Genomic DNA, 25,714 nt, shown 5'->3' on the forward strand with positions numbered 1-25,714 from the left:
GGGAAGGAAAAGACCCAGAAAGAGAAAGATAGTAAGAAGGAATAGAGAGAGGTGTGTTGACGTTGATGTTGTTACAAATTCACTTAAAGAAAAAAAAAACCATTTAGGAACATGGAACATGGGTAATTTTGCACAAATGTGGTTGAAATAATACAGGCTTTGGAGCCATACAGACTTGGTTTGAATCTTAGGTTTATTACTTATTATCTTTCTTTTTTTTTTTTTTTTTAACTTATTATCTTTCTGACTGTGGCAAGTTACTTAACCTCTGAGCTTAGCTTAGTCACCTGAAAACTGAAGAATGCTTACTCAGAAAACTGCCATTTATCTTACATGATAAAAGAAAACCATTCGTACCAAGTACATACAACTTTTTCTTCTCCTAATAATTATTAATGTATTAAAAGATAATCACTGCAACTGACCTTCCCAATACAACCTACTGGATATATTCAGAACTGCATGCAAACACCTATATTCTTTCCATTATGCAAGTCGATCTCGAAATAGAGAGACATCACCTACTCAGAAATATTACAGAAATTAGGACTCAGAGGTAGAAAACCACAGTCATGGAAGGGAGTATAAACAAAGTGATGTGAATTCAAGGAGAATGCAATGAGCGCTCTCCAATGATGCCTCAGACCTAGTGGTTCTAGAGTTTTATCAGCAGAGTACTGGAATAATAACAGGATGGAAAACAGTGGAGTTATCCTGTCAGCAACTGACATACTATTTTCATGCATACTAAATATGCAGAGTAGGTTCTGGGATCAGATGACTGTATAGGTTCAAAACCTAGACCTAGGGATCCCTGAGTGGCGCAGCGGTTTAGCGCCTGCCTTTGGCCCAGGGCGCAATCCTGGAGACCCGGGATCGAATCCCACATCGGGCTCCCGGTGCATGGAGCCTGCTTCTCCCTCCTCCTGTGTCTCTACCTCTCTCTCTCTCTCTGTGTGTGACTATCATAAATAAATTTAAAAAAAATTAAAAAAAAAAAAAAAAAAAAAAACCTAGACCTAGGGATCCCTGGGTGGCGCAGCGGTTTGGCGCCTGCCTTTGGCCCAGAGCGCGATCCTGGAGACCCGGGATCGAATCCTGCGTCGGGCTCCCGGTGCATGGAGCCTGCTTCTCCCTCTGCCTGTGTCTCTGCCTCTCTCTCTCTCTCTCTCTCTGTGACTATCATAAATAAATAAAAATTAAAAAAAAAAAAAGCCTAGACCTAATACTTTTCAGTTGTATGTCAAATTACTTAGCTTAATCTCTCATCTGTTAACATGGATAATGATTGGGGATGCCTGGGTGGCTCAGTGGCAGAGTGTCTGCCTTTGGCTCAGGTTGTGATCCCAGTGCCTTGGGATCGAGTCCTGCATCAGGCTCCCTGCAGGGAGCCTGCTTCTTCCTCTGCCTATGTCTCTCATGAATAAATAAAATCTTTAAAAACAAAAACCAAAGAAATATGGATAATGATTGTTATCACTACAGAGTCATGATGAACATTTGATGAGCTTATCACTGAGAGGGCTTAGTTTTGAACAGTATCAGGATACATTTGGCACTAATTCACATGCCCCTTGCCTTTCAGGACTTGCTTTCTGGGTTCTCCTTCTGCTTCTCTGGTCATTCCTTACTCTCCAAAGCCACACAACCCCAGGGCACAACTCAAGAAGTCCTAGCAGAAAACAGCTGCCAAAAGACTTAGAGCCAGATAGAGATATCAGAGGTCATGCAGGGTTGGAGTCTGGCCTTACCCACGTTAAGACCCAGGAAATATTATGCCCAGGTATAAAGACAATACTTGAGGAGTAAGAGACGGGAATAAGAAACTCTAGAAATAAATGTGAAACTGAAACAAAGCCTAAACTCCTTTTGACAGGATCAAGTTGATCTGGAGCAATTTGGTTTTTAGAGGAACCCTCAGTGATGTATCATCCACAATTTCTAGCGTACAGTAAAAATTACTAGATGTACAAAACAAGACCAAGTGTCTATAATCAAGATAAAATAATCAATAAAAGCAAACAAAAGTGAAAAAGGACTTCAAAATAACTGTAATGAATATATCAAAGAGAAAAAGATGCATGAAAGAGGTAACATGGAATATTTCGACAGTTATAATCAACAAAAAAAGAATCAAATGGGGCACCGAGGTGGTTCAGTGGTTGAGCATCTGTCTCTGGCTCAGGTCTTGGGGTCCCAGGATTGAGTCCCACATCAGGCTCCCCACAGGGAGCCTGCTTCTCCCTCTGCCTATTCTCTGCCTCTCTCTGTGTGTCTCTCATGAATAAATAAATTTTTTTTTTTTTAAAGGAGGTTTCATATGACCTGGCCATCCACTACCTCCCTGGTATCTTATGACTCTCCAATGTAATCATTCCTTTCCTTCCTTGCTGTCCCTTGAATACGTGTGGCAAAATCTTGCAGTAGTTCCTCTGCCTGGAATGTTCTTCTCCAACGTGTCTCTCTGGGCACCTTATTTAAAAATCATAGCCCACTTGCCATCAACTTGTACACCCAAATCCCTATGCCATCCAAGCCCTTAGATTCCTAATCACCAAATCATTCCTTATTTTGTCCTGTTGCACTTTTCACCTTGTAATATAATCTGCTTCTTCTGTTGAATGCTCATTGTCTGTCTCCACCCGATAAAGTTATCTCTGGGGACACCTGGGTGGCTCAGCAGTTGAGCACCTGCCTTTGGCCTATGGCATGATTCTGAAATCCTGGGGTCGAGCCCCATGTCAGGCTCCCTACATGAAGCCTGCTTCTCTCTCTGCCTATGTCTCTGCCTCTCTATGTCTCTCATGAACAAACAAACAAACAAATAAATCAATAAATAATTTCTGAAAGGATAACTTTTGTTAATTGTTGCAAATTAAGTTCCATTTCATGTCCTCCATCTAATATAGTTTTCTCTATTTACCTTTGGAACTGCTTTTGATGTGTGATAGAGTAGTACTATAGTACAGAGTTAAAAAACACTCTGGAACCACATAGCATGGATCTGCAAGTAACAGAATTCCATATATATGTATGTTATTTATATCCCATATTTATATATATATTATTCTGTCCCTATATATGGGATTTATATATATATTCTGTTTTATATATATATATATATATTTACATATATAACTTGCAGAATGTAGGCAAACAGCTAAATTGCTGTCTTTGTTACTAATCAATCATTTTAATTTGTTACCGATTAATCTATATATAATCAAATAGTAATGATAAACCAATTGTATGGTGTTCTTACAGGTTCTAAGCATTTCCCATATTAATGCATTTAATCCTTCTTTTTTTTCCCCAAGATTTTATTCATTTACTTAACAGAGAGAGAGAGAATAAGCAGGGGGAACAGTAGAGGTCCTCTGCTGAGCAGGAAGCCCGATGCCAGGCTCAACCCCAGGACCCTGGAATCACGACCTGAGCTGAAGGCAGATACTTAATTTACTGAGCCACCCAGGTGCCCACATTTAATCCTTCTATCAACCTAATGAAAACCAAGGCACCAAAAGATTAATTTGTACTAAGACATACAGCTAGTAAGTGACACAGCAGGATTAAATCTATGTAGAGTTCCAATGAAAAGAAATGTTTAGATGAGACAAAATAATTCTTAAAATAATAATAATAATAATAAATGAACTAAATATAACAAATTTATGTCTGCTTAAAAAACAAAACAAAACTTTTCTAAGCACTAAAGACATAAATGTAGATATTAGAATATGTCACTAGGTGATGCTCTTTGTTAAATTTCTCTCCTGAGAAGGTAATCTGAGTTCTGACTCATTCAGATGGGAATATAATCATTTAGTTGGCTCTTTAGCCACAAAATTTACCTTGTCCAGAAAATAAGGTTATATGCAAAAAGGTGAGCCACACAAATTCATGGGAAACTTTCTGTAAGACTGTAAGCTTAGAATATTGAAACTTTCCCAGCATGAACATGGTTATTTCTCTCTGTTTATCTTTCTCCATCTCTATGTCCATTTTCCTTAATGTTTTGATAAGATTTTATATTTTTAAACAAAAAATCTGATTAAAAACGGGTAGAGGGTTTGAATAGACATTTTTCCAAAGATGACATATAGGTGGCCAAGTGACACGTGAAAGGATGCTCGCTTGACATCACTAATCATCAGGAAAATGTAAATCAAAACCACAATGAGCAATCATCTCACACTTCATCACAATGGCCACTCTCAGAAAGAAGAAATAGCAAATACTGGTGAGGATGTGGAGAAAAGGGAACCCTTGTGTATTGTTCATGGGAATGTCAGTTGGTGCAACCACTATGGTAAACAGTATGAAGTTTCCTCAAAAACATTTCTTTAAAAATAGAAATACTGGGCAGCCCGGGTGGCTCAGTGGTTTAGCCTTCAGCCAGGGCATGATCCTGGAGACGGGGGATCGAGTCCCACGTCGAGCTCCCTGCATGGAGCCTGCTTCTCCCTCTGTCTGTGTCTCTGCCTCCCCCCCTCTTTGTGTCTCTCATGAATAAATAAATAAATTCAAAAAATAAATAAAAAATAAAAATAGAAATACTATATGATCCAGCAATCCCATCCCCTGGGAATTTACCCAAAGGAAACAAAAACACTAATTTGAAAAGATATATGCAGCCCTATGTTTATTGCAGCATTACTTACAATAGCCTAGATATGGAAGCAATGTAAGTGTCCATCCATCCATAGATGAAAGGATAAAAAGATGTGGTACATATATGTGTGTGTATATGCATAAATATACATATAAATTATAAATTAATAAGACAAATGCATACATTGCACACTTATCAAACTGATAGAAATTTAAAGATCAAGTGTTAGAAAGGATACAGAGCATGTAATATGTTGCTGTGGGAAAAGGAGGTAACAATTCCTCTGGAAAGATAGCGTGGCATTATACAGTAATTCTGAAGATGCATATGCATATGGCTGGATATATCTAATAGAAACGTGTACCAAGAAAAGAGACATATGTACCAAGATACACATGTAACAATGCTCATAGCAGTATTCTTTGCACTAGGAAAATCTTAAGATGACTCAAATATCCCTCAACATTAAAGAGGATAAATAAATCGTGATATGTAAAGACAATGGAATAAAACACAGTAACATAAAATGAACAAATTGGAGCTCTTACAACAACATGGATCAATCTCACAAATAAAATAGAGATATAAAATAACATGCATGGTATAAGTCTGTTCATATAAAGTTCGAAACCAGCGTTTGCCACTTATTTTCAAATGGTTCAGTAAATATGTATCTATATCAATCTCTTGAGATACAATGAAAATCATGTAGCAAATCAATTATGAATCTAGATGAAGAATATACTCTACATACAAGTATATACATTGTACTATTTTGCTGTTTTCTTTAGGTTTGAGGTATTTCAAAATAGAAAGAAAAAAGATTAAAAATCAGATAAGCTCATTTTTATTGTTTTCTTTTTTTTTTAATTTTTATTTATTTATGATAGTCACACAGAGAGAGAGAGAGAGAGAGAGAGGCAGAGACATAGGCAGAGGGAGAAGCAGGCTCCATGTACCGGGAGCCCGACGTGGGATTTGATCCCGGGTCTCCAGGATTGCGCCCAGGCGCCAAACCGCTGCGCCACCCAGGGATCCCTTATTTTTATTGTTTAAAAGTAGTTTCTTCATCTGAATGACAGATGTATAACTTTTCTTTATAATTATTTATTAAACTATGCATATGAATTTTATTCATTTTTTCCTGTATGTATACTTTGCAAAGGAAGGAAGGTAAAAAACTACAATCAGGTATGTAAAAATACCTTTTTTTTTTTTTAAGATTTTATTGATTTATTCATGAGAGACACTGAGAGAGAGGCAGAGACAAAGGCAGAGACAGAAGGAGGCTCCATGCAGGGAGCCCAATGTGGGACTTGATCCCAGGTCTCCAGGATCACGCCCTGGGCTTAAGGCAGATGCCAAACCGCTGAGCCACCCAGGTGTCCCTGTAAAAATACTTTGAAAGAAAAGCTGTATACACTTGTTAAACATTATTATTAAAAAAAAATGAGATTTTTATAACAAGTAAACTTATAAGTAAGTGGGCTTTGTTATGTGGACCATTTATTTGAGGTCAATCTATGAAAAGATATTTAATGAGGATGAATTTTTGAGGCTAGCACTAGTAATATAATCTGATTTTTCCATGAGATAGTATTATATTATTGAGATAGTATTAATGAGATAGTATTATAGTATTGTAACAACTAACAATTCTGAATCTTGTTTAGTTTGGTATCAGATAATATACTCTTCTAAATAATTCCCATATGCAATATGATATATTTTTTTAAAATTTTATTTATTCACTCATAAGAGAGAGAGAGAGAGAAAGAGTGAGGCAGAGACACAGGCAGAGGGAGAAGCAGGCTCCACACAGGGAGCCCGACATGGGACTTGATCCCGGGTCTCCAGGATCAGGCCCTGGGCTGAAGGCGGCACCAAACCACTGAGCCACCAGGGCTGCCCACAATATGATATCTTAATACTCATTTTGGCAGATAATCTAGTATCTGCTACTTAAAAATTATTATAATTAACTTTGGATGAAAGTATTTAATTATCCAAGTATCATGCATAATTTAAATTGTCCATGTATGAATTTTGCTTGTTTTCCATAGGTTTTTGCTATTTATCTCACTAGGATTTCACAGTATTTTTGTGTAAAACTCTCAAAAGCCAGAAGTTCTTCAGAATTTCATGTTTTCAAACTGACTTTTAAAATATTAATCTACTTGATTATCTTTTGGGTCATCTAAATCAATATCAAAATCTAAGTCATCATCACTTTCTTCATTTCTTCTACAACTTCTATGGTTGGAATGTAGATTAATTTCAGGATTTTCTGTCTTTTCTGGTTCCTTATTAAACCTAAAAATAAAAAGTTAAAAAAATTTATCTTTATTTCTCAGGCTTTCATTATTTAACTGCAGATTGAAAAGAACTTTATAGTACATTTCTTGATTAACAGAGTCTAATAAAATTAGTACAGAGAAAAAGATACTTGAAGGTTAACGTCAGTCAAGATCCAATCAATTCTAACACTGTAGTCAATAAAGTAGGCTCGAAGAAATTAATACTTGATGTCCATTAAAGTAAAGTAGTTGCATAATGAGTAAATTCTTCTTGGATGAGTGATGAATGTGAACCTCATGGTTAAATATTTTAATTTCCTACAAATATATATTTATTTTTACTGGAATGATAGAAAAATGTAACAAATAATTAAGAGTTTTTCCTGGTAGGTAGCAAAAAGAAGTCTAAATAGGGTGTGATACACACTACCATAAGACTCTCAGAGCTACTAGATGTTTTCTTAAAAGAAAATTCTACACATTAAAAAACACTTACTAAAAGAGTAAATTCCAAACATTAAAAAAAAAAATACTCACGGAACAACAATGTCTTCTTTCTTTCCACATTTTGCACAAACTTCAAGTTCACAGGCACATGGTCTACATATTATGTGATAAGAATCCTTTACTGATTTTTGTAAACATTTAACACTGAAAGTGGGAAAAAAAATCAAGTATTATTTTTATCTAATTACCTAAGATTTATTTGATGAAATAAGGGGGTATAGCTAAATATACAAGTGAAAATCCTAAAAATCAGAACTCTTATATTTCAATCTCAGTTACTTATGTCAATTTAGATCGATTATATAGCATCTCTAACAGCTGATATTACAAAATATTAGTACTTGAAAATTATCTTTTTTTTTTCAAATTTTAAGTAAGCTCTAGACCCAACGTGGGGCTTGAACTCATGACTTCGAGATCAAGAGTCACATGCTCCACCGAATGAGTCAGGCAAGCACTCCAGATTTATCTACTTTCTTAAAGCTTTTAAAAATGCCATCTGCAAATACTGATAGTCTTACTTCTTCCTTTCTTATTTGGATCTCTTTTATTTATTTTTCTTGCCTAATTACCCTGGCTGACTTTCAGTAATATGTTGAATCAAAGTGACAAGAATGGGCGTCCTTGTCTTGTTCCTGATCTTAGAGGAAAAGCTTCCAGCTATTTATTGTTGAGTATAATGTTAGCTATGGGCTTGTCATATATGGCTTTTATTATGTTGAGGTATGTTCCCTCTTTACCCTATTTTGAGAGTTTTTATCATTAAAAAATGTTGAATTTTTTTGTCTAATGCTTTTTTGTATCTATTGAGATGATCATATTATTTTTATCCTTTATTTTGTTAATGTAGTGCATCACATTGATTGGCAGATATTAAACTATCCTTGTATCCCTGGAATAAATCATACTTGATCATGTTGTATGATCCTTTTCATGTATTGTTGAATTTGGTTTGCTAATATTTTGTTGAGGATTTTTGTGTCTATGTGCATCAGGCACACAGGCCAGTAATTTTCTTTTTTTCTACCATCCTCATCTGGTTTTGGTATTAGGGTGATGTAAGCCTCATAAAATGAGTGTGGCAGTGCTCCCTTCTTTTCTACATTTTGGAATAGTTTGAGAAGAATTGGTATTAATTCTTTAATATATATATGGTCAATTAATTTACAACAAAGGAGCCAAGGACAAATAATATGGAAAGAACAATCTCTTCAATAAATAGTGCTGGGAAAACTGGACAGCCACATACAAAAGAATGAAACTAAAAAAAAAAAGAGAGAGAGAGAATGAAACTGAGCCCTATCTTACACCATACACAAAAATTCACTCAAAATGGGTTAAAGACTTGAATGTAAGACCTGAAACTATAAAATTCCTAGAAGAAAACATGGGCAATAAACTCCTTGATAAATGTCTTAGCAATAATTTTTTGGATTTAAGACTAAAAGTAGGGCGCCTGGGTGGCTCAGTTGGTTAAATATCTGCCTTCAGCCCAGGTCAATGATCCCAGGGTCTTGGAATGGAGTACTGCATCAGACTCCCTGCTCAGTGAGAGTTTGCTTCTCCCTCTGTCCATCCTCATGCATTCTCTCTCTCTCTCTCTCTGTCTCTCTCTCTCCTGTTCTCTCTCCAATAAATAAATAAATTATTTTTTAAAAAAAGAAAAAAGACTAAAAGTAAAGCAGCAAAATTAAAAATAAGTGGCACATCAAACTAAAAAGCTTCTGCCCAGCAAAGGAAACTATCAACAAAATGAAAAGGTAACCTACTAAGTAGGAGAAAATACTTACAAATCATACACAGTATCTGAGAAAGAATTAATATCCAAAATATAACGAACTCACACAACTCAATAGCAAAACCACAAACAGTCTGATTATAAATGGGAAGAGAGGGTAGCCCAGGTGGCTCAGCGGTTTAGCACCACCTTCAGTCCAGGGCCTGATCATGGAGACCTGGGATTGAGTCCCACATCGGGCTCCCTGCATGGAGCCTGCTTCTCCCTCTGCCTGTGTCTCTGCCTCTGTGTGTGTGTGTGTCTCTCATGAATAAATAAATAAAATTTTTTAAAAAATAAAAAATAAATAAATGGGAAGAGAATCTCAATAGACACTTTTCCAGAAAAGACGTACAGATGGCCAACAGGTATGAAAAAAATGTACATCATTAATTACCAGGGAAATGCAGATCAAAACCACAATGAGATATCTCCCCATACATGTTAGAATGGCTGTTCTCAAAAAGACAAGAAATAAGCATTAGTGAGGATATGGAGAAAAAGGGAACCCTTGTGCAATGTTGGTAGGAATGTAAATTAGTGTAGCCACTATATAAAAGAATATGGAAGTTCCTAAAAAAACCAATACTAGAAATTCTATATGATCTACTAACTTCACTTCTGGGTATTTATTTGCAGAAAATAAAAACACTAACTCACAAACATGGACGCACCCCATGTTACCTGCAGAATTATTTGTAATAGTCAAAAAATGGAAACAACCTACAGGCACCTGGCTGGCTGTCAGCAGAGTATACAATTCTTAATCTTGAGTTCATGAGTTTGAGCCCCACTTTGGGCATAGAGATTACTTAAATAAATAAATAAATAAATAAATAAATAAATAAATAAAGTGTCTACTGATAGACGAATGAAGAAAATGGTAAAATATACAATGGAATATTATTCAGACATTAAAAAGAAGGAAATAAAAAGGTATAAACTTCCAGTTATAAAATAAATAAAGTCATGGATAGCATAATAACTACAGTTTTGTTTTGTTTTAAAGATTTTATTTATTCATGAAAGACACCAAAAGAGAGGCAGAGACATAGGCAGAGGGAGAAGCAGGCTCCCTATGGGGAGCCTGATGCAGGACTTAATCCCAGAAACCCCAGAATCACAACAAAATAAGATATGTAAATGGCCAATAAGCACATGAAAAGATGTTCCACATCAGGGAAAAGCAAATCAAAACTTTAATGACATATTACCTCACAGCACTAGAATGACTATTACCATAAAGAAAGACAATAACAGGTATCAGTAATAATAATGTGGAGGGATGCCTGGGTGGCTCAGTGGTTGAGCATCTGCCTTTGGCTCAAGTCGTGACCCTGGGATTCTGGGATCGAGTCCCACACATTGGGCTCCCTGCAGGGTGGCCTGCTTCTCCCTTTATTATTAATTTTTTTTAAAGATTTTTAAAATTTATTCATGAGAGACACACAGAGAGAGGCAGAGACATAGGCAGAAGGAGAAGCAGGTTCCCTGTGGGGTCCTCCATCCCAGGACCCTGGGATCACAACCTGAGTCAAAGCCAGATGCTCAACCACAGACCCACCCAGGTGCCCCCTTCATAAGGCTTTTTGTAAAAAGTCAAACCTAAGAAAAACTTGGAATGAGAGACCCAAGATAGCAGAAATTCACTTTAAACATAGACATGTGGGCAGCCCCGGTGGCTCAGCGGTTTAGCACTGCCTTCGGCCCAGGGTGTGATACTGGAGACCTGGAATCGAGTCCCACGTCGGGCTCCCGGCATGGAGCCTGCTTTTCTCCCTCTGCCTGTGTCTCTGCCTTTCTCTCTCTCTCTCTCTGTGTCTCTCATGAGTAAATAAATAAAATCGTTTAAAAAAAATAAACATAGACATGTAGTTAAAAGTAGGACAAGGGAAAAAAAACCTAATCAACAGAAAGCTAGAGTCACTATGTTATCATCAAAATATACTTTAAAGAAAATTTTCAGGTATAAAAAAGAGTTATTACATGACAATAAAGGGATCAATTTTCCAAAAACACTGAAAAATCCTAAGTGTTTATGCACCTAACAATTGGGTGTTAAAATAAATGAGGCAAAGTTATTGATAAAAAGAGAAGCAGAAAAATCCACAAGTACTGTTAAGGACTTAACACTTCTCTCTCTCTAACTGATGGAACAAGTATACAAAAAGTCAATAAAGATACTGAACACTTGGTTGATAGAACGCTGTCAAATTTACAGAACACTCCAACAACCCAAGAAGAGCAATATATTCTCTTCAAGTACACATGGAGCATTCCATAAGACAGACCATATCATGAGCCATAAAACCAATCTCAACAAATTAAAAAAAAGATTTTTAACCTGAAATTTGTTTTTTTACCATAGTGAAATTAAGTAGAAATCAATAAAAACAAAAATATCTGGAAAATGCCCTAATATCTAGAAAATAAAAAACACTCCTAGATGACCTACAGGTCAAAGAGGAAATCACAGGGAAAATCAGAAAATATTTTGCCTGGGAGCGCCTGGGTGGCTCAGTCAGCTATGCCTCTAACTCTTGATTTCAGCTCAGGGTATGATCTCAGGGTCCTGGAATTAAGCCCCACACTGGGTTCCCCGCTAAGCAGGGAGTTTGCTTCTCCCTCCCCCTTTGTCTCCCCCACCCTGCCACCCCATTCATGTGCCTGTGTGCATGCACAAGTTCTCTCTCTCTGAAATAAATGAATTTAAAAAAAAAATAAAAAGAAAGAAGACTTAAAAAAATACTTTGACTGAACAACAAATGAAAACACAACATCAAAATTTATAGAACAAAATACAAATGTTCCTGGGAAATTCATATAATTAAATATTTATATTAAACACTACCTAAACCTCTACTTTAAGAAAGCGGAGGGGAAAAAAGAAATAAAATAAATTCAAAGAAAACAAAAGGAAGGAAGCAATATCAATAAAACCAAAATCAATGAAATTGAATGGGCCCTGGCTAGCTCAGTTGTTAAGAGCATGCGATGCTTGATCATGGGGTCATGATGGTTCAAGCCCCACATTGAAGATACAGATTACTTTAAAAAAAATCAATAAAATTGGGTGCCTGGCTAGCTCAGTCAGTAGAGCATGTGACTCTTGATCTTGGTGTCATGAGTTCCAGTCCTATGTTGGGTATAGAGATTGCTTAAAAACAAAATATTTTTTAAAAATTCAATAAAATTGAAAACAGAAAAATAGAGAAAATCAATAAAACCAAAAGCCGGCTCTTTTAAAAAGAAATTAATATAATTCATAAATACAAAGCCAGATTCATGAAGATTAAAAAAAAGAGACAAATTACCAATATCAAGAATGAGAGAAGAGATAGCACTAGGCAAATCCAACAGATATTAAAATAATAAAGGAATTTTACTAACAACTCTATACCTATAAATCCAACAACTTCATTCAAATAGACACGTTTTTAAAAAAAGATTTTATTTATTTATTCATGAGAGACACAGACACAGAGGCAGAGACATAAGCAGAGGGAGAAGCAGGCTCCCTGTGGGGAGCCCGATGCAGGACCCCAGGATCCACCACTTGAACCAAAGACAGACGCTCAACCACTGAGCACTCAGGTGTCCCAAACAGACACATTTCTGAGGCATCTGGGTGGCTCAGTCAGTTAGGTCTCTGCCTTCAGCTCAGGTCATGAATTCGAGTTCCTGGGAATGAGCCCTGTGTCCAGTTCCCTGCTCAGTGGGGAGTCTCCTTCTCCCTCTTCCTCTGCCCCTCCCCCCACCAGGGGTCACACTTTCTCTCTCAAATAAATAAATAAATACATACATACATACATACATACATTTTTAAAAAAAGAAATAGACATATTTCTGAAAAAGCATACTATCAAAACTTGCTCAAGAAGAAACAGATAATCTAAAAATTCTACCCATTAAAGAAAATTTTTTTTTTTTTTTTAAAGGAGAAGAAGACAAACTATGAGAGACTTTTTTTTTTTATTTATGATAGTCACAGAGAGAGAGAGAGGCAGAGACACAGGCAGAGGGAGAAGCAGGCTCCATGCACCAGGAGCCTGATGTGGGATTCGATCCCGGGTCTCCAGGATCGCGCCCTGGGCCAAAGGCAGGCGCCAAACCGCAGTGCCACCCAGGGATCCCCCATTAAAGAAAAATTTAATCATAGTTTAAAACTCCAGCTGCAGAATGGCTTCACTAGTGAATCCTACCACATAAGGGGCACCTGGGTGGCTCAGTGGTTCAGTGTCTGCCTCTGACTCAGGTTCTGATCCCAGGGTCCTGGGATAGAGTCCCACATCAGGCTCCCCACAGGGAGGCTGCTTTTCCCTCTGGCTATGTCTCTGCCTCTCTCTGTGTCTCTCATGAATAAATAAATAAAATCTTAAAAAAAAAAAAAATTCTACCAAATAAGAAATAGTACTAATTTAAAAAAAAAAAGTATAAAGAAATAGTACTAATTTTACACAAATCCTTCCAGAAAACAGAAAACAAAATAGGAAGGAATACTTCCCAACTCATTTGATGAGACCCTAATATCACAGCAAAACAAATACAAAATTACGGACTGTATTTCTAATGAACATAGATGTAAAAAACCTATGACAAAATGTCAGCAACTGAAACTTAGCAACATATAAAAAGGATATACATCACGACCAAGTAGGCTTTATCCAAGGGCATGCAAAGCTGATTCAAAATTAAAACCATGCACCAAATTGATGGAAAACCAAAAATTATCTCATTAGATGTAGAAAAAGCATTTAACAAAGTTTAACATCTGTTCATGACAAAAACTCTCAGCAAAGTATAAGGAAACTTCCTTAACCTAATAAAAAGTACCTACAAAGAAACTACAGCTCATATCACACTTACTGATGAAAAAATGAATACATTCCCCAAAACATCAGGAACAGGGCAAGAATATAGGCCTTCATTATTCCTTTTCAAAAACATACTAGGGGTTCTAGGCAGTGCAGCTAAGGCAAAAAAGAAATACAATTGGGCAGCCCGGGAGGCTCAGCGGTTTAGTGCCGCCTTCCGCCCAGGGCATGATCCTGGAGACCCAGGATCAAGTCCCATGTCGGGCTCCCCGCATGGAGCCTGCTTCTCCCTCTGCCTGTGTCTCTGTCTCTCATGAATAAATAAATAAAATCTTTAAAAAAAAAAAAAGAAAAGAAATACAATTGCATATAGATTGGAAATCAAGAAATAAAACTGTCTTGATTTTTAAAAAAATCATTATCTATGTAGAAAATTCCAACAAATTTACAAAAACAGTATTAGAAATAAAAAGTAGGGGGTGCCTCACTGGCTCAGTTGGTAGAGCACGTGACTCTGGATCTTGGAGGTTGTAAGTTCAAGCCTCACGCTGGCTATAGAGATTACTAAAAAATAAAATTTTTAGAGATGCCTGGGTGGCTCAGCAGTTAAGTGTCTGCCTTTGGCTCAGGGCATGATCCTAGAGTCCTGGGATCAAGTCCCACATCAGGCTCCCTGCATGGAGCCTGCTTCTCCCTCTGCCTATGTCTCTGTCTCTCTCTCTATCCCTCTCCCTGTCTCTCATGAATAAAGTCTTTAAAATTTTTGAAATTTTAAAAAATAAATAAAAAGTGAGTTTATGAAAGTCATAGTACATACAGTCCATAAACAAAAATAAACTATATCAATGTTTGGGCAGCCCGGGTGGTTCAGCGGTTTAGCGCCACCTTCAGGACATGATCCTGGAGACCCAGGATCAAGTCCCATGTCAGGCTCCCTGCATGGAGCCTGCTTCTACCTCTGCCTGTGTCTCTGCCTCTCTCTTTCTCTCTGTGTCTCTCATGAATAAATAAATAAAATCTTAAAAAAAAACTATATCAATGTTCTAGCAATGACCAATGTCTTTCTGTAGAAATTGACAAATAGATTCTAAAAGTTATAAGGAAAAGCAAAAATCTATTAATAGTCAAAACGATTTTGAAAAAGAAAGCCAGGCTGGAAGACACATGATTGGATTTCAATCTAGCCATAAAGCTGTAGTAGTCAAGTTAGTGTGGCACTGGTGGAAGGACAGACATATAGATCAATGGGACAAAACAGATTCCAGAAATAGATCCATACATATATAATCAATTGATTTTCAGCACAGTACAAAGGGGATTCAATGGAGAAAAAAATGGTCCTTTCAACTAATGATGCTGGAACTGGCTATCCATAAAATTAACAGGAAAAGGATCATAAGCCCAAATACAAAACCAAGAATTATGCAACATCTAAAAGAAAACACAGGAGAAAACATTTGTGACCCTGGGCCAGGCAAAGATTTCTTAGCTACAACAACAAAGTCATGATAAAAAATTCCTGATAAATCCTGATCATCACCAAAATATAAAAAATTAAAAAAAAAAACAAAATATAAAAAAAGTATTCTTCTTTAAAAGTACAGGGGACAAGGGCAGGCCACCCCAAGATGGGCCACTTTGGTGTGAACATTATGTTGAGTTAAAAGAAATCAAAACCTAGGAGATTCAGGAAAGCCCTTCACTTCTCACACAATTGCTTGCTTATACCAGAAAGACAGCTATTAACAGAAATTCTACTTTACCTAGACACTTACCAACATAATAGCACAATCTTTGTTTTCTAGACATCTCCTCTCCTCTCACCTTCCTCCTAATGGTATCCTCAAGACCTGTAACCTCTCCTTAGCTCATATAAATCATGTTACCTATTTTTAGAATTTCCATGATCCTGTACATGCCTCCTTCTGTTACTCCTGAGTTACTCATTTTCTGTTTGTTTGCTAAGGCTTTTGTGTGTCAGATCTGGAATACACCTTGAGAGGAATGGATGAATACTGCTTGATTCTAATTAATTTCCCAGGTTAGTGGCTATGGTGACTAGAGCTAATTGTCTGGTTTGTCTACCTCAGGATATGGACTTTAAGGAATATACCCAAGTGGCTGCCAAAACTCCATTGGTTTCAGGGAGGTTCCCTGTCTTCTCTATCTGACATGGACTACCTATTTTCACTTTTTGTTGGTGGAAAGAAAATGTGTGTATGTTCATCCATCTAAGTTGATGAGCCTTAGGGCCATGAGTCCTCTTTCTGTGCCATCTGGGCTTTTATCTGACTCCAGCCTTGCTGGCAGTGCGTCACCTCTTTTGCCTCCACGACCCCCTCCTGATTCTGCACCACGATGGGCACGGCTTGCATAACTGGCTCTAAACCATCCTCATTGTCTCCGGTGCCTTTGGCTCCTGCTCCTCCTGCCCTCGCTATCAAAGAGTGAAGAGCCACTCCAAGCTGCTGGGCCAGCTCCTTATGAGGTTTAAACCGGAGCACCTCCCTAATCAACATGAAAGCGTCCAGGGACCCCTCCCTGGACTTAAACCACCCACTTCAGATCTCCCCACAGGTGCCCCAGGTAAAAACTGACTGTGAGGAACAGATTGATAGTTTAATGAAGATAGACATGTCTAAAGTTATCAGCACTGGGGCATCTGGGTGGCTCAGTTGGTTAAGTATCTGCCTTCAGCTCAGGTCATGATCCCAAGGTCCTGTTTTCCCTAAAGATATTCATGACTTACAGAAACATGATAAAGTATTCCTTTATGAACAAATTGGAGTATTTAAATTTTCTCTCCACCTGAACCCTCTGAAATTCAGAAACTCTCAACGAGTATTCTTTCTTCCTTAGCAATTATAATTATTTGTACAAGTTCAATGAAAATCTGTTCTCCTTTTAACAGGACACCACTGAAAGCATTGGTTATTTTATCAAGGCTTTGACTAGAATGTCATATTTGAGAGACACACATAGACACAGATTTGCTGAGACAGCTTTAAGGAATTTGATGACCATATGGAGCCAGGGAGTTGCCTGGAAATATTGACCTGATACCTTGCTTACAGAATTTCCAGTAGCCTTAGCAGGTAAACAAAGAATGTCACTACTTCTGGCAGGTACAGGGACCTCAGAATATTTTGGGGACCTCAAGAGGAGGAAAACACCCAAATCTATAGGTATTGCAGACAAGTCTGATGATAACTATTTGGCTTGTCTCTAGCCTCAAGAGGCTACTAAGAGTTCAATCTTAAAAAGTTCCAGCAAAGCAGATTTTTTTTTAAAAGATTTTATTTATTTATTCATGAGAGACACAGAGACAGAGAGGAGAGGCAGAGACACAGGCAGAGGGAGAAGCAGGCTCCATGCAGGGAGCCCAATGTGGGACTCGATCCCAGGACTCGATCCGGGGACTGCAGGATCACGCCTTGGGCCAAAGGTAGGTGCTAAACCGCTGAGCCACTCAGGGATCCCCCTCAGCTCTCACTTTGATCAATCCTATGCGGCTAGGGTAACAAAATTGCTCCTTAAAGGTCAGAGTATACTTCGCTCCTTGGAGCTAACTATGAACTTGTGCAGATAATAGATGGCCCCACCTTCCTCATAACTGGATTGGAGAATACACTGGGGGCATGCCCTTAGTTCCTGGGACAAGTCATCTCCCACTCACCAGCAATTCCTCATGAGGATACTGTTAAGGCTAGACAGGCGGCAAGTAAGATTTCTTCATGGTTTTCTCCCTTAGCCATATTTGTTCTGGGAGCCACCACTATGGATGTAAAAATTACAAATAGAGGCTTTAGCCAAGCATGCAGCAGCCACCTTTAACCAAACGTGAAGTCACCCATAAATTGGAAAAGTGGCCCTCCAAAACCTAATGGCCCTTGATATTCATACTGTAAGCCAAAAAGGAAGTTATGCTAATATTGAGACTAAATGTTGTGTATATATCCCGGAGGACTCTGCTAATGTATCCAAAGTTTTAGCAGACATACATACACAAATTAAGGCAGTGTCTGACTCCTAGTTTTATCAACGCCTGGTTACATTTTGGTTGGGAAGTGAACTATAGTCTACCTTAAAGAGTCTTCTTATCACACTTTTTGTTTTTTTAAAGAACTGAAAGCAGGATTTTTTTTTTTTAGGGTTTTAAGTTATCTCTACACTTAACAGTGGGGCTCAAATTTATAACTCTGAGATCGAGTTCTATGCTCTACCAACTGAATGAACCAGGAGCCCCAAACTTCTTATTTTTATTGTAATATTAATCCTAATGTGTTGTCTCTTTTGCTTTGCTCTCTCCTATGGTTGAGGTACATGGAAACAGTTCCTAATTCCTTTGCCCAACTGACAGATGATCCTTAATACATGAAACAGTCCTCCCTGATGTCCATTCTGTACTCTATAGCAATGGTCTTCCATAATAGTTACTTATAGGTGCAGACAGTGAACAGTTTTGGTTCATAAGTAGGGACATCTCTACGACCCTTATTACTTGAAGAAGCTATAGAACATGAGCCCCTTGCCTTTCAACAACCTTAAAAATTTAACTACTGAAAATTGGTCAGAGGTGAAATGTTGAGGAATAGAAGCGGAAAAACGTTCACCTTTAGTGAACCTAAGGCTGACCTATAGCCTGCACAGTTTTTTTGTTTTTAAATATTTTATTTATTTATTCGTGAAAGACACATACAGAAGCAGAGACATAAGCAGGGGGAGAAGCAGGCTCCCTGAGAGGAAGCCCCATTCAGGACTCCATCCTAGGACCCTGGGATCATGACCTGAGCCAAAGGCAGACACTCAACCAGTGAACCACCCAGGTGTCCTTAGCTTGCATGTTTTTTTTTTTTTTTTTTTTTTGCTTGCATGGTTTTGATAAGGATCAAATAAGTGCTGGTTGCTACATTCTTTTATTTATTTTGTATTTTTTTTTTAAGATTTGTTAGTTTATTTTAGAGTGGGAGAGGGAGAGTGGGAGGAAATTTCTCAAGCAGACTACATGCTGAACCGACAAGGGGCTCCATCTCACAACCTTATCACAATCTGAGCTGAAACCAAGAGAGGGTTTCACTCTCTTGGGGTAAAAACTGTACCACTCAGAGGCCCTTGTTGCTACATTCTTATGGGGTCTCATAAATGCTTGTGTATATCACCAAAATTTAATATCAAACTGAATGATAAACACCATAGAAATCATGCAAAATTAGTTTTACGAGTAGAAATTCAAAGAAGAGGGGATCCCTGGGTGGCTCAGCAGTTTTGCGCCTGCCTTTGGCCTGGGGCACAATCCTGGAGTCCCGGGATCGAGTCCTGCGTCGGGCTCCTGGCATGGGGCCTGCTTCTCCCTCTGCCTGTGTCTCTGCCTCTCTCTATATATATGTCTATCATAAATAAATAAAAATAAATCTTTAAAAAAAAAAGAAATTCAAAGAAGACATTTATGATCTAACACTCCCGGCACATTCCTTCCTCCTTGAGCAGTACTGTATAACCACCAGCTTCATACAGCAAAAGTACAGCCCTTTCTGCCCATGAGTTCTATCCTCATGCTATTTAAATAAACCTTTTAAGTTGCACCTTATAATATCTCAAGAATTCTTTCTGGCCTTTCCATTTGATGACCCCGCAACAGGTGGAATGAAGTTTTGGGGTAATGGAACTGTCCTCTATGTTAATTGTGGTTATCAGTCTCACAATTGTATTCATTTCTCAAAACTTATAAAATTGTAGTTAAAAACATGAAAGCAGGCCCAAAATGGAGTTACTTATGATGAGCCCCAAGTCACCAAATCAAGATGTAGTTCACTTTCAGCTCTGCCAGAAGTGGAATCCTACACCAGTCAAATCACGTATCTCATCAGCAGAGTTAGGTAAGCTGCCTGACAGACCCCAGTCAGCCCCTAGGGAAAACTGGACTGCAGTAACCAACCAGCATTGTTATCTAGTGTAATTTCCTTGTTCACACTCCCTTCTGTCTATAAACATCTTTCATTTTGGATACCTTCTTGGAGTTCCTTTCTGTCTTCTAAACTGTATGCTACCTGATTCATGAATCAATGAATAAAGCTAATAAGATCATTAAAATTTACTCGGGTGAATTTTGTCTTTTTTTAATACAGTATACTAAAATAGGTAAATTTTACTGCATATAAATTGTATCTTCAAGAGACCTGACAAAAATCTAAGAACTTAAAAAAAAAAAAAGCTGAAAATCCCCACTCTGATATACAATATAAGTGAAAACAATTAAACATTTTTTATTAAATTATTTGGTATGTGGGATGCCTGGGTGGCTCAGCGCCTGGTAGCTCAGTCTGCCTTTGGCTCAGAACATGATCTGGGGTCCTGGGATCGAGTCCCACATCGGGCTCCCTATATGGATCCTGCTTCTCCCTCTGCCTATGTCTCTGCCTCTCTCCCTCTGTGTGTCTTTAATGAATAAATAAATAAAATCTTTAAAAATAAATAAATAACTTGGTATGTTTGTTTATATTTTGTTTTGTTTTGTTTTGTTTTTTTCAGAATGTTTGTTTATATTTTGGATTTTAAAAAAGCTTTACTTAATTACTCTGCAATAAAAATAGATTTAAAAAATGAATACCATTAGAACATGCACAAATAAAGCTCTAACAATCCACATGAATTAGGAAAAGTTTTAGGTTTTCTTTTAGTTTCACATTTTTTAAAGTTTTCAAATAATTTTAAAGAAAGTTTGTCTCTGTTAGGTTTTTCAAAGGTTCAAGGAAATTACAATGTTTTCATTTCTGTAGATGTGCTGTTTCATACCAGAGAGCCCTGGGGTAAGCCAAACCTTAAGTATTCAAATTGCTAAATCAGGGATAAAATTGTATTTACAGAACTGTTAATGTTAAAATTTGCATGTAAAATAGGCTTAAACATGGGATATCCTGTTTTGGAATCTGGAGTCAAAAGATCCCAGAATCTATTCTCTGGCCCACTGAGTCCCTATAACAGTGACTCTTAACACTGACTCCAACACCTGCATAGCTTATTAAAATGCAGATATCTGGGTTAGAGCCATTATTTACATACTCAGAATCTTGGGGATGGGTCCCAAGAATCTGTTAAACTCTTCAAGAAATTCTTATGCACATTACCACTTGAGAACTCTTGACTAGATCAAAGTAAGACTGCCTACAGATGGGGGTTTCCCAGTGTTCCTACTGCCGGTAGAGATCCCAATAGCCAATTCAAAGAAGAGAAGGAATTCTAATGCTGAAAGCAATTATGCTCTTTTCAAATTTAAATTTACTCTGAAAAACAGCCAGGTTTTATTAGGCTAGTAACTGTGAATATAAATATACCTATCTTTTAAGGAGACACACACATTTTTAAAATGTTTCCTTTTTGTCAATGTGAAATCTGTTTGTGAAAATGTAATCTAAATGTATATACTCTAACAATCTTCCATGTTCCCTTACAAGTAAGTAAGACCTTTATGTGCCTTCTCTTTCAAATCTCTTAATTCAGGCTTTATGTCTTCACTGGGAGCAGAATGAAAGCATGAAAGTAATTGAGTTTTTGCATTTTTTTAATTTTTACCTCAAGATTCAAAGAATCCTGATCTTAAGAATGGACTGGTTTATTTTGTTTGCTTGTTTGTTTGTTTAGTTTGGTTTTTGGTTTCTTTTAATGGACTGGTTTAGATATTATTTTAATAAGAGACACATCTTCCAAATTGTCATAAAATTTGTGAAATAGCTTGAAACACCTTTTAAAATGATTGAAAATTATTTAATCACTCTTGAGTGTTTTTTTCTTATAATACACAGTAAAGGGATCCCTGAGTGGTTCAACAGGTTTGGCGCCTGCTTTCAGTCCGGGCATGATCCTGGGGTCCCGGGATCGAGTCCCACGTCGGGCTCCCAGCATGGAGCCTGCTTCTCCCTCTGCCTGTGTCTCTGCCTCTCTCGCTCTCTCTCTCTCTGTGTCTCTCATGAATAAATAAATAAAATCCTTAAAATAAATAAACAAATAAAATACACAGTAAAGAAAAACTTTAAATTCACCTAAATATAAATCTTACATATTTTCTCTTGAAAATGGCTATATTTTGAATATTTTGTGAGTTGCCAACAATAAATGAATTTCAGAGGTGTTAAAACAATCATGGTCTTGTCTTCTCTTTATTTCTCCATGGAATATAATTCCCAGAAACAATCAATCTTTTTTTTTTTTTTTTAGAAACAATCAATCTTGACCATGCATTTACCACAACTTATAATTTCAGTGGAAACCATGGTCAAATAAAAAAAACAAGTCACGCCTATAAACCTTGTTCACTGGCAAAGTAGACAGTAGGACACTTTTTAAAAAATGTTACCATATTTACTTTTTAATAATGAAAAGGAAAAAGTTATTAAAAGCTAAAAAAGTTACCATATTTATTTTTTTATAATGAAAAGGAAAAAGTTATTAAAAGCTAAAAAATGTTCACTGAATATTTAAGTGTTTTCAAAATTAGGACAAAATTTGAAGTTTTCAATGGATCACTGCAAATACTAGGAAATATTATTTTGACAATAGCACAGACTTGGGAAATAGGAGACTTAGATTCTAGCCCAACTTTGACATTGCCTCGTCATATAATCTTTGCAAGTCACTTTCTTTGAGTTTCATTCCTCATAATGGATACTAAAAGTGCTGGCACCTCAGCATGAACAAAGACAGTGGTGCCAAACTGTACTAGTAATCGCTGTACTTGTTGCCCCCTAAAACTCAGTTAAAAAACAAAAATAACTCACTTTTTAATGACATTGTTATGACATTAACATGACTTTTTATATTGTGTAATAAAACATAACTTCTGGAAGACAGGATAACTCAGTGTGAGCAAATGCATGATATTACAAAATCACACATGGGGCAGGCACCTGGCTGGCTCACTGGGTAGAGCATACAACTCTTGAAAGGATTTCTACAATCTGAGAAGAGCTATGAAAATTTACTTCTCAAATTTGCTCTTTACTTTTTCTTCTACTAGCCAGACACTAAAGAAATTTGTAAAAATGTATAACAATGCCACTTGTCTCACTGATATTTTTGTTTCAAAAGTCATTTTTTGGGGTACCCGCAGTGGCCCAGCGGTTTAGCGCCACCTTCAGCCCGGAGTGTGATCCTGGAGACAAGTCCCACATCAGGCTCCCTGCATGGAGCCAGCTTCTCCCACTGCCTCTCCCTCTGCCTGTGTCACTGCCTCTCTCTGTGTCCCTCATGAATAAATAAATAATTTTTTTAAAAAAGTCATTTTTCTTAAAGTTATTAGCACTTAATTTGCATGTTGTTTATATTCATATTGTTTATTAAATAATTATTTTTAAATTTCTGAGTTTTCATAGTTAATACAATTTAAGTATCAATAGATATAACCCACATAAACCCATATAAACCAAGCTTTCCCAGATTCTCAGTAATTTTTAAGAGTTACAAAGGGTTCCTGAAAACAAAAAATTTCAGAACCACTGATCTAGACAATAAATACCAAGGGAAAAAGAACTGATCCATTTCTAGTACTTGCTAGAAGTAAAGGGCTTATTTTACTCTGCCACAACTCTGCTGGCACTACCTTCATTTCCTGGTTATATTATGACACTTTAACCTTTATCATAATTCAGCTCCACTTGCAATACTCTGACATATGCGATGAGTAGGAGCTTTTGTAAACAATGAGCTATGGTACTCCACCCTTGGTGTACAAATACTAGAAACTCAACATTGACAGAGATTCAGAATAAAGTCACACTTCCTCCAGTGACTCTAAGCAATCTGCTAACATAGAAAGATTCTGAAACCATACGAAGGAATTATATCATATGCTACTTTAAAAATGCTTTTAAGAAAACAGTAACTAAATTCTAAAGAATTTTGAGTAGAAAAGTTAACAATTCACTTTCTTGTGTCTCTAAATGATGTGTTTAAACACAAATGGAGAGAGATTGTACTACCTCTTCTCACCACAGATTTGATTAGAAAGATTCTTAAAAGAGTACAAAATATTCATCTCGGACCAAGAGTAATTTATAAAAATAGAGAAAATGGAAATTATTGCACTTTATGCAGGCTATTTTAAATTAAAGCTTGCTGTATCAATCAATATATTTTTTTAAAGATTTTATTTATTCATGATAGTCAGAGAGGCAGTGACACAGGCAGAGGGAGAAGCAGGCTCCATGCACCGGGAGCCCGATGTGGGATTCGATCCCGGGTCTCCAGGATCACGCCCCGGGCCAAAGGCAGGCGCCAAACCGCTGCGCCACCCAGGGATCAATCAATATTAATGTCAAAAAGTAGATTTCATCACAGATGAACAACAGACAACAGTAATGAAAACTGTTCGCTTTTACATTTAAATATGAAGGACCAAGCTTCTGGGCAAGAATAAAGCCAGGGTTTACAGTCATCACATGCTTCAATATGATATGAATAGCAACCTGTGGGCAAAACTGTGGGACATTTTAATACTCCTGGAATGAGGTTGCACAACTCTCTTATCACTGATGAACCAGTAGAATCTCAATCTATTATAAGAAATGCAGGGGCTGAAAAATATAACTAAAGAGGCCAAACTATATAGTTTATTGTCATACACTGATAACATGGAGGGACTGATAACATTGTAGTATATAACAATGTTTACTTTTCAAAAATTGTTTATTATTTTTAAGTAAACTCTACCCCAAGGTGGGGCTCAAACTCACAACCCTGAAATCAGAGTTGCATGCTCTACTGACTGAGCCAGCCAGGCACCTCTACTCTTTAGTTTATTTTTTAAAGGATTTTCTTTATTTATTCATGAGAGTCACAGAGAGAGAGAGAGAGGCAGAGACATAGGCAGAGGGAGAAGCAGGCTCCATGCAGGGAGCCCGATCTGGGACTCGATCCTGGGACTCTAGGATCATGCCCCAAGCCCAAGGCAGATGTTTAACCACATTGTAGGATATTTCACAGCACTTGTAGCATTCCTCCCAAATCTTTCAGTCAAGATCATCAAAATTATCTCGACACTGCCAAATATCCCCTGGTGAGGCAAAATCCTCCCCTACCAGTTGAGGACTACTAATGTAGAGGACTATAGGTCTGCCTCTAAGTTCAGAACCCAATTTGTTTGTGGCCTGTTGCTGTTTTACATCAGCTTCTCCTTTGTCTTCTGCTACTATGGTAATATTAAATATAAGCTAACACTATATTCTTGGTAAATTCTTTTTGATAAGTAGGAAGAGAAAAGCAAGCTAGAGACTCTAACACAAACAAGGGCATTTGCTCATGACACTTGTAAATTAATAGTTGAAAAAGGTTGTTTGGTTACATGAAATACATGAAATAAGAATTTTTTAGGTACTAGCTTAGGCATTTCAATGCCTGAACATAAAATCTATTTGTCTGGACACATGTATTTAAAAAAAAATAAATAAAAAGGGCTGCCTGGTAAAGCATGCAACCCTTTCTTTTCTTTTTTTTTTTTTTTTTAGATTTTATTTATTTACTCATGAGAGGCACACAGAGAGAGGCCAAGACACAGGCAGAGGGAGAAGGAGGCTCCATGCAGAGAGCCCGATGTGGGACTCATCCCGGCACTCCAGGACCACGTCCTGAGCCGAAGGTAGATGCTCAACCGTTGAGTCACTCAGGCTCCCCAGCATGCAACTCTTGTTCCCAGGTCCTGAGTTCAAGCCCTATGTTG

General features: G+C 37.3%; 1 protein-coding gene across 4 annotated transcripts in view; it reads right to left on the reverse strand.

The window, feature by feature from the left end:
* C1H9orf85 (chromosome 1 C9orf85 homolog) overlaps positions 1–25,714 on the reverse strand; it is a 117,889-nt gene that overhangs the window by 50,798 nt on the left and 41,377 nt on the right. Inside the window, exons 4-5 of one of the 4 annotated variants that reach the window (XM_077907151.1) lie at positions 7,447–7,560; positions 4,616–6,925 (exon numbers count right to left, since the gene is read on the reverse strand). The exons of 2 other annotated variants lie outside the window; for them this stretch is intronic. In XM_077907151.1, the coding sequence (XP_077763277.1) occupies positions 6,781–6,925; positions 7,447–7,560 (259 nt within the window). In that variant the 3' untranslated portion in view covers positions 4,616–6,780. Of the gene's footprint in view, positions 1–4,615; positions 6,926–7,446; positions 7,561–25,714 lie in introns of those variants that run through there. One more of the 4 variants, XM_077907141.1, reaches the window with a different exon arrangement.

This window comes from Canis aureus, chromosome 1, assembly GCF_053574225.1.
Source record: "Canis aureus isolate CA01 chromosome 1, VMU_Caureus_v.1.0, whole genome shotgun sequence".
Classification (NCBI taxonomy): domain Eukaryota; kingdom Metazoa; phylum Chordata; class Mammalia; order Carnivora; family Canidae; genus Canis; species Canis aureus.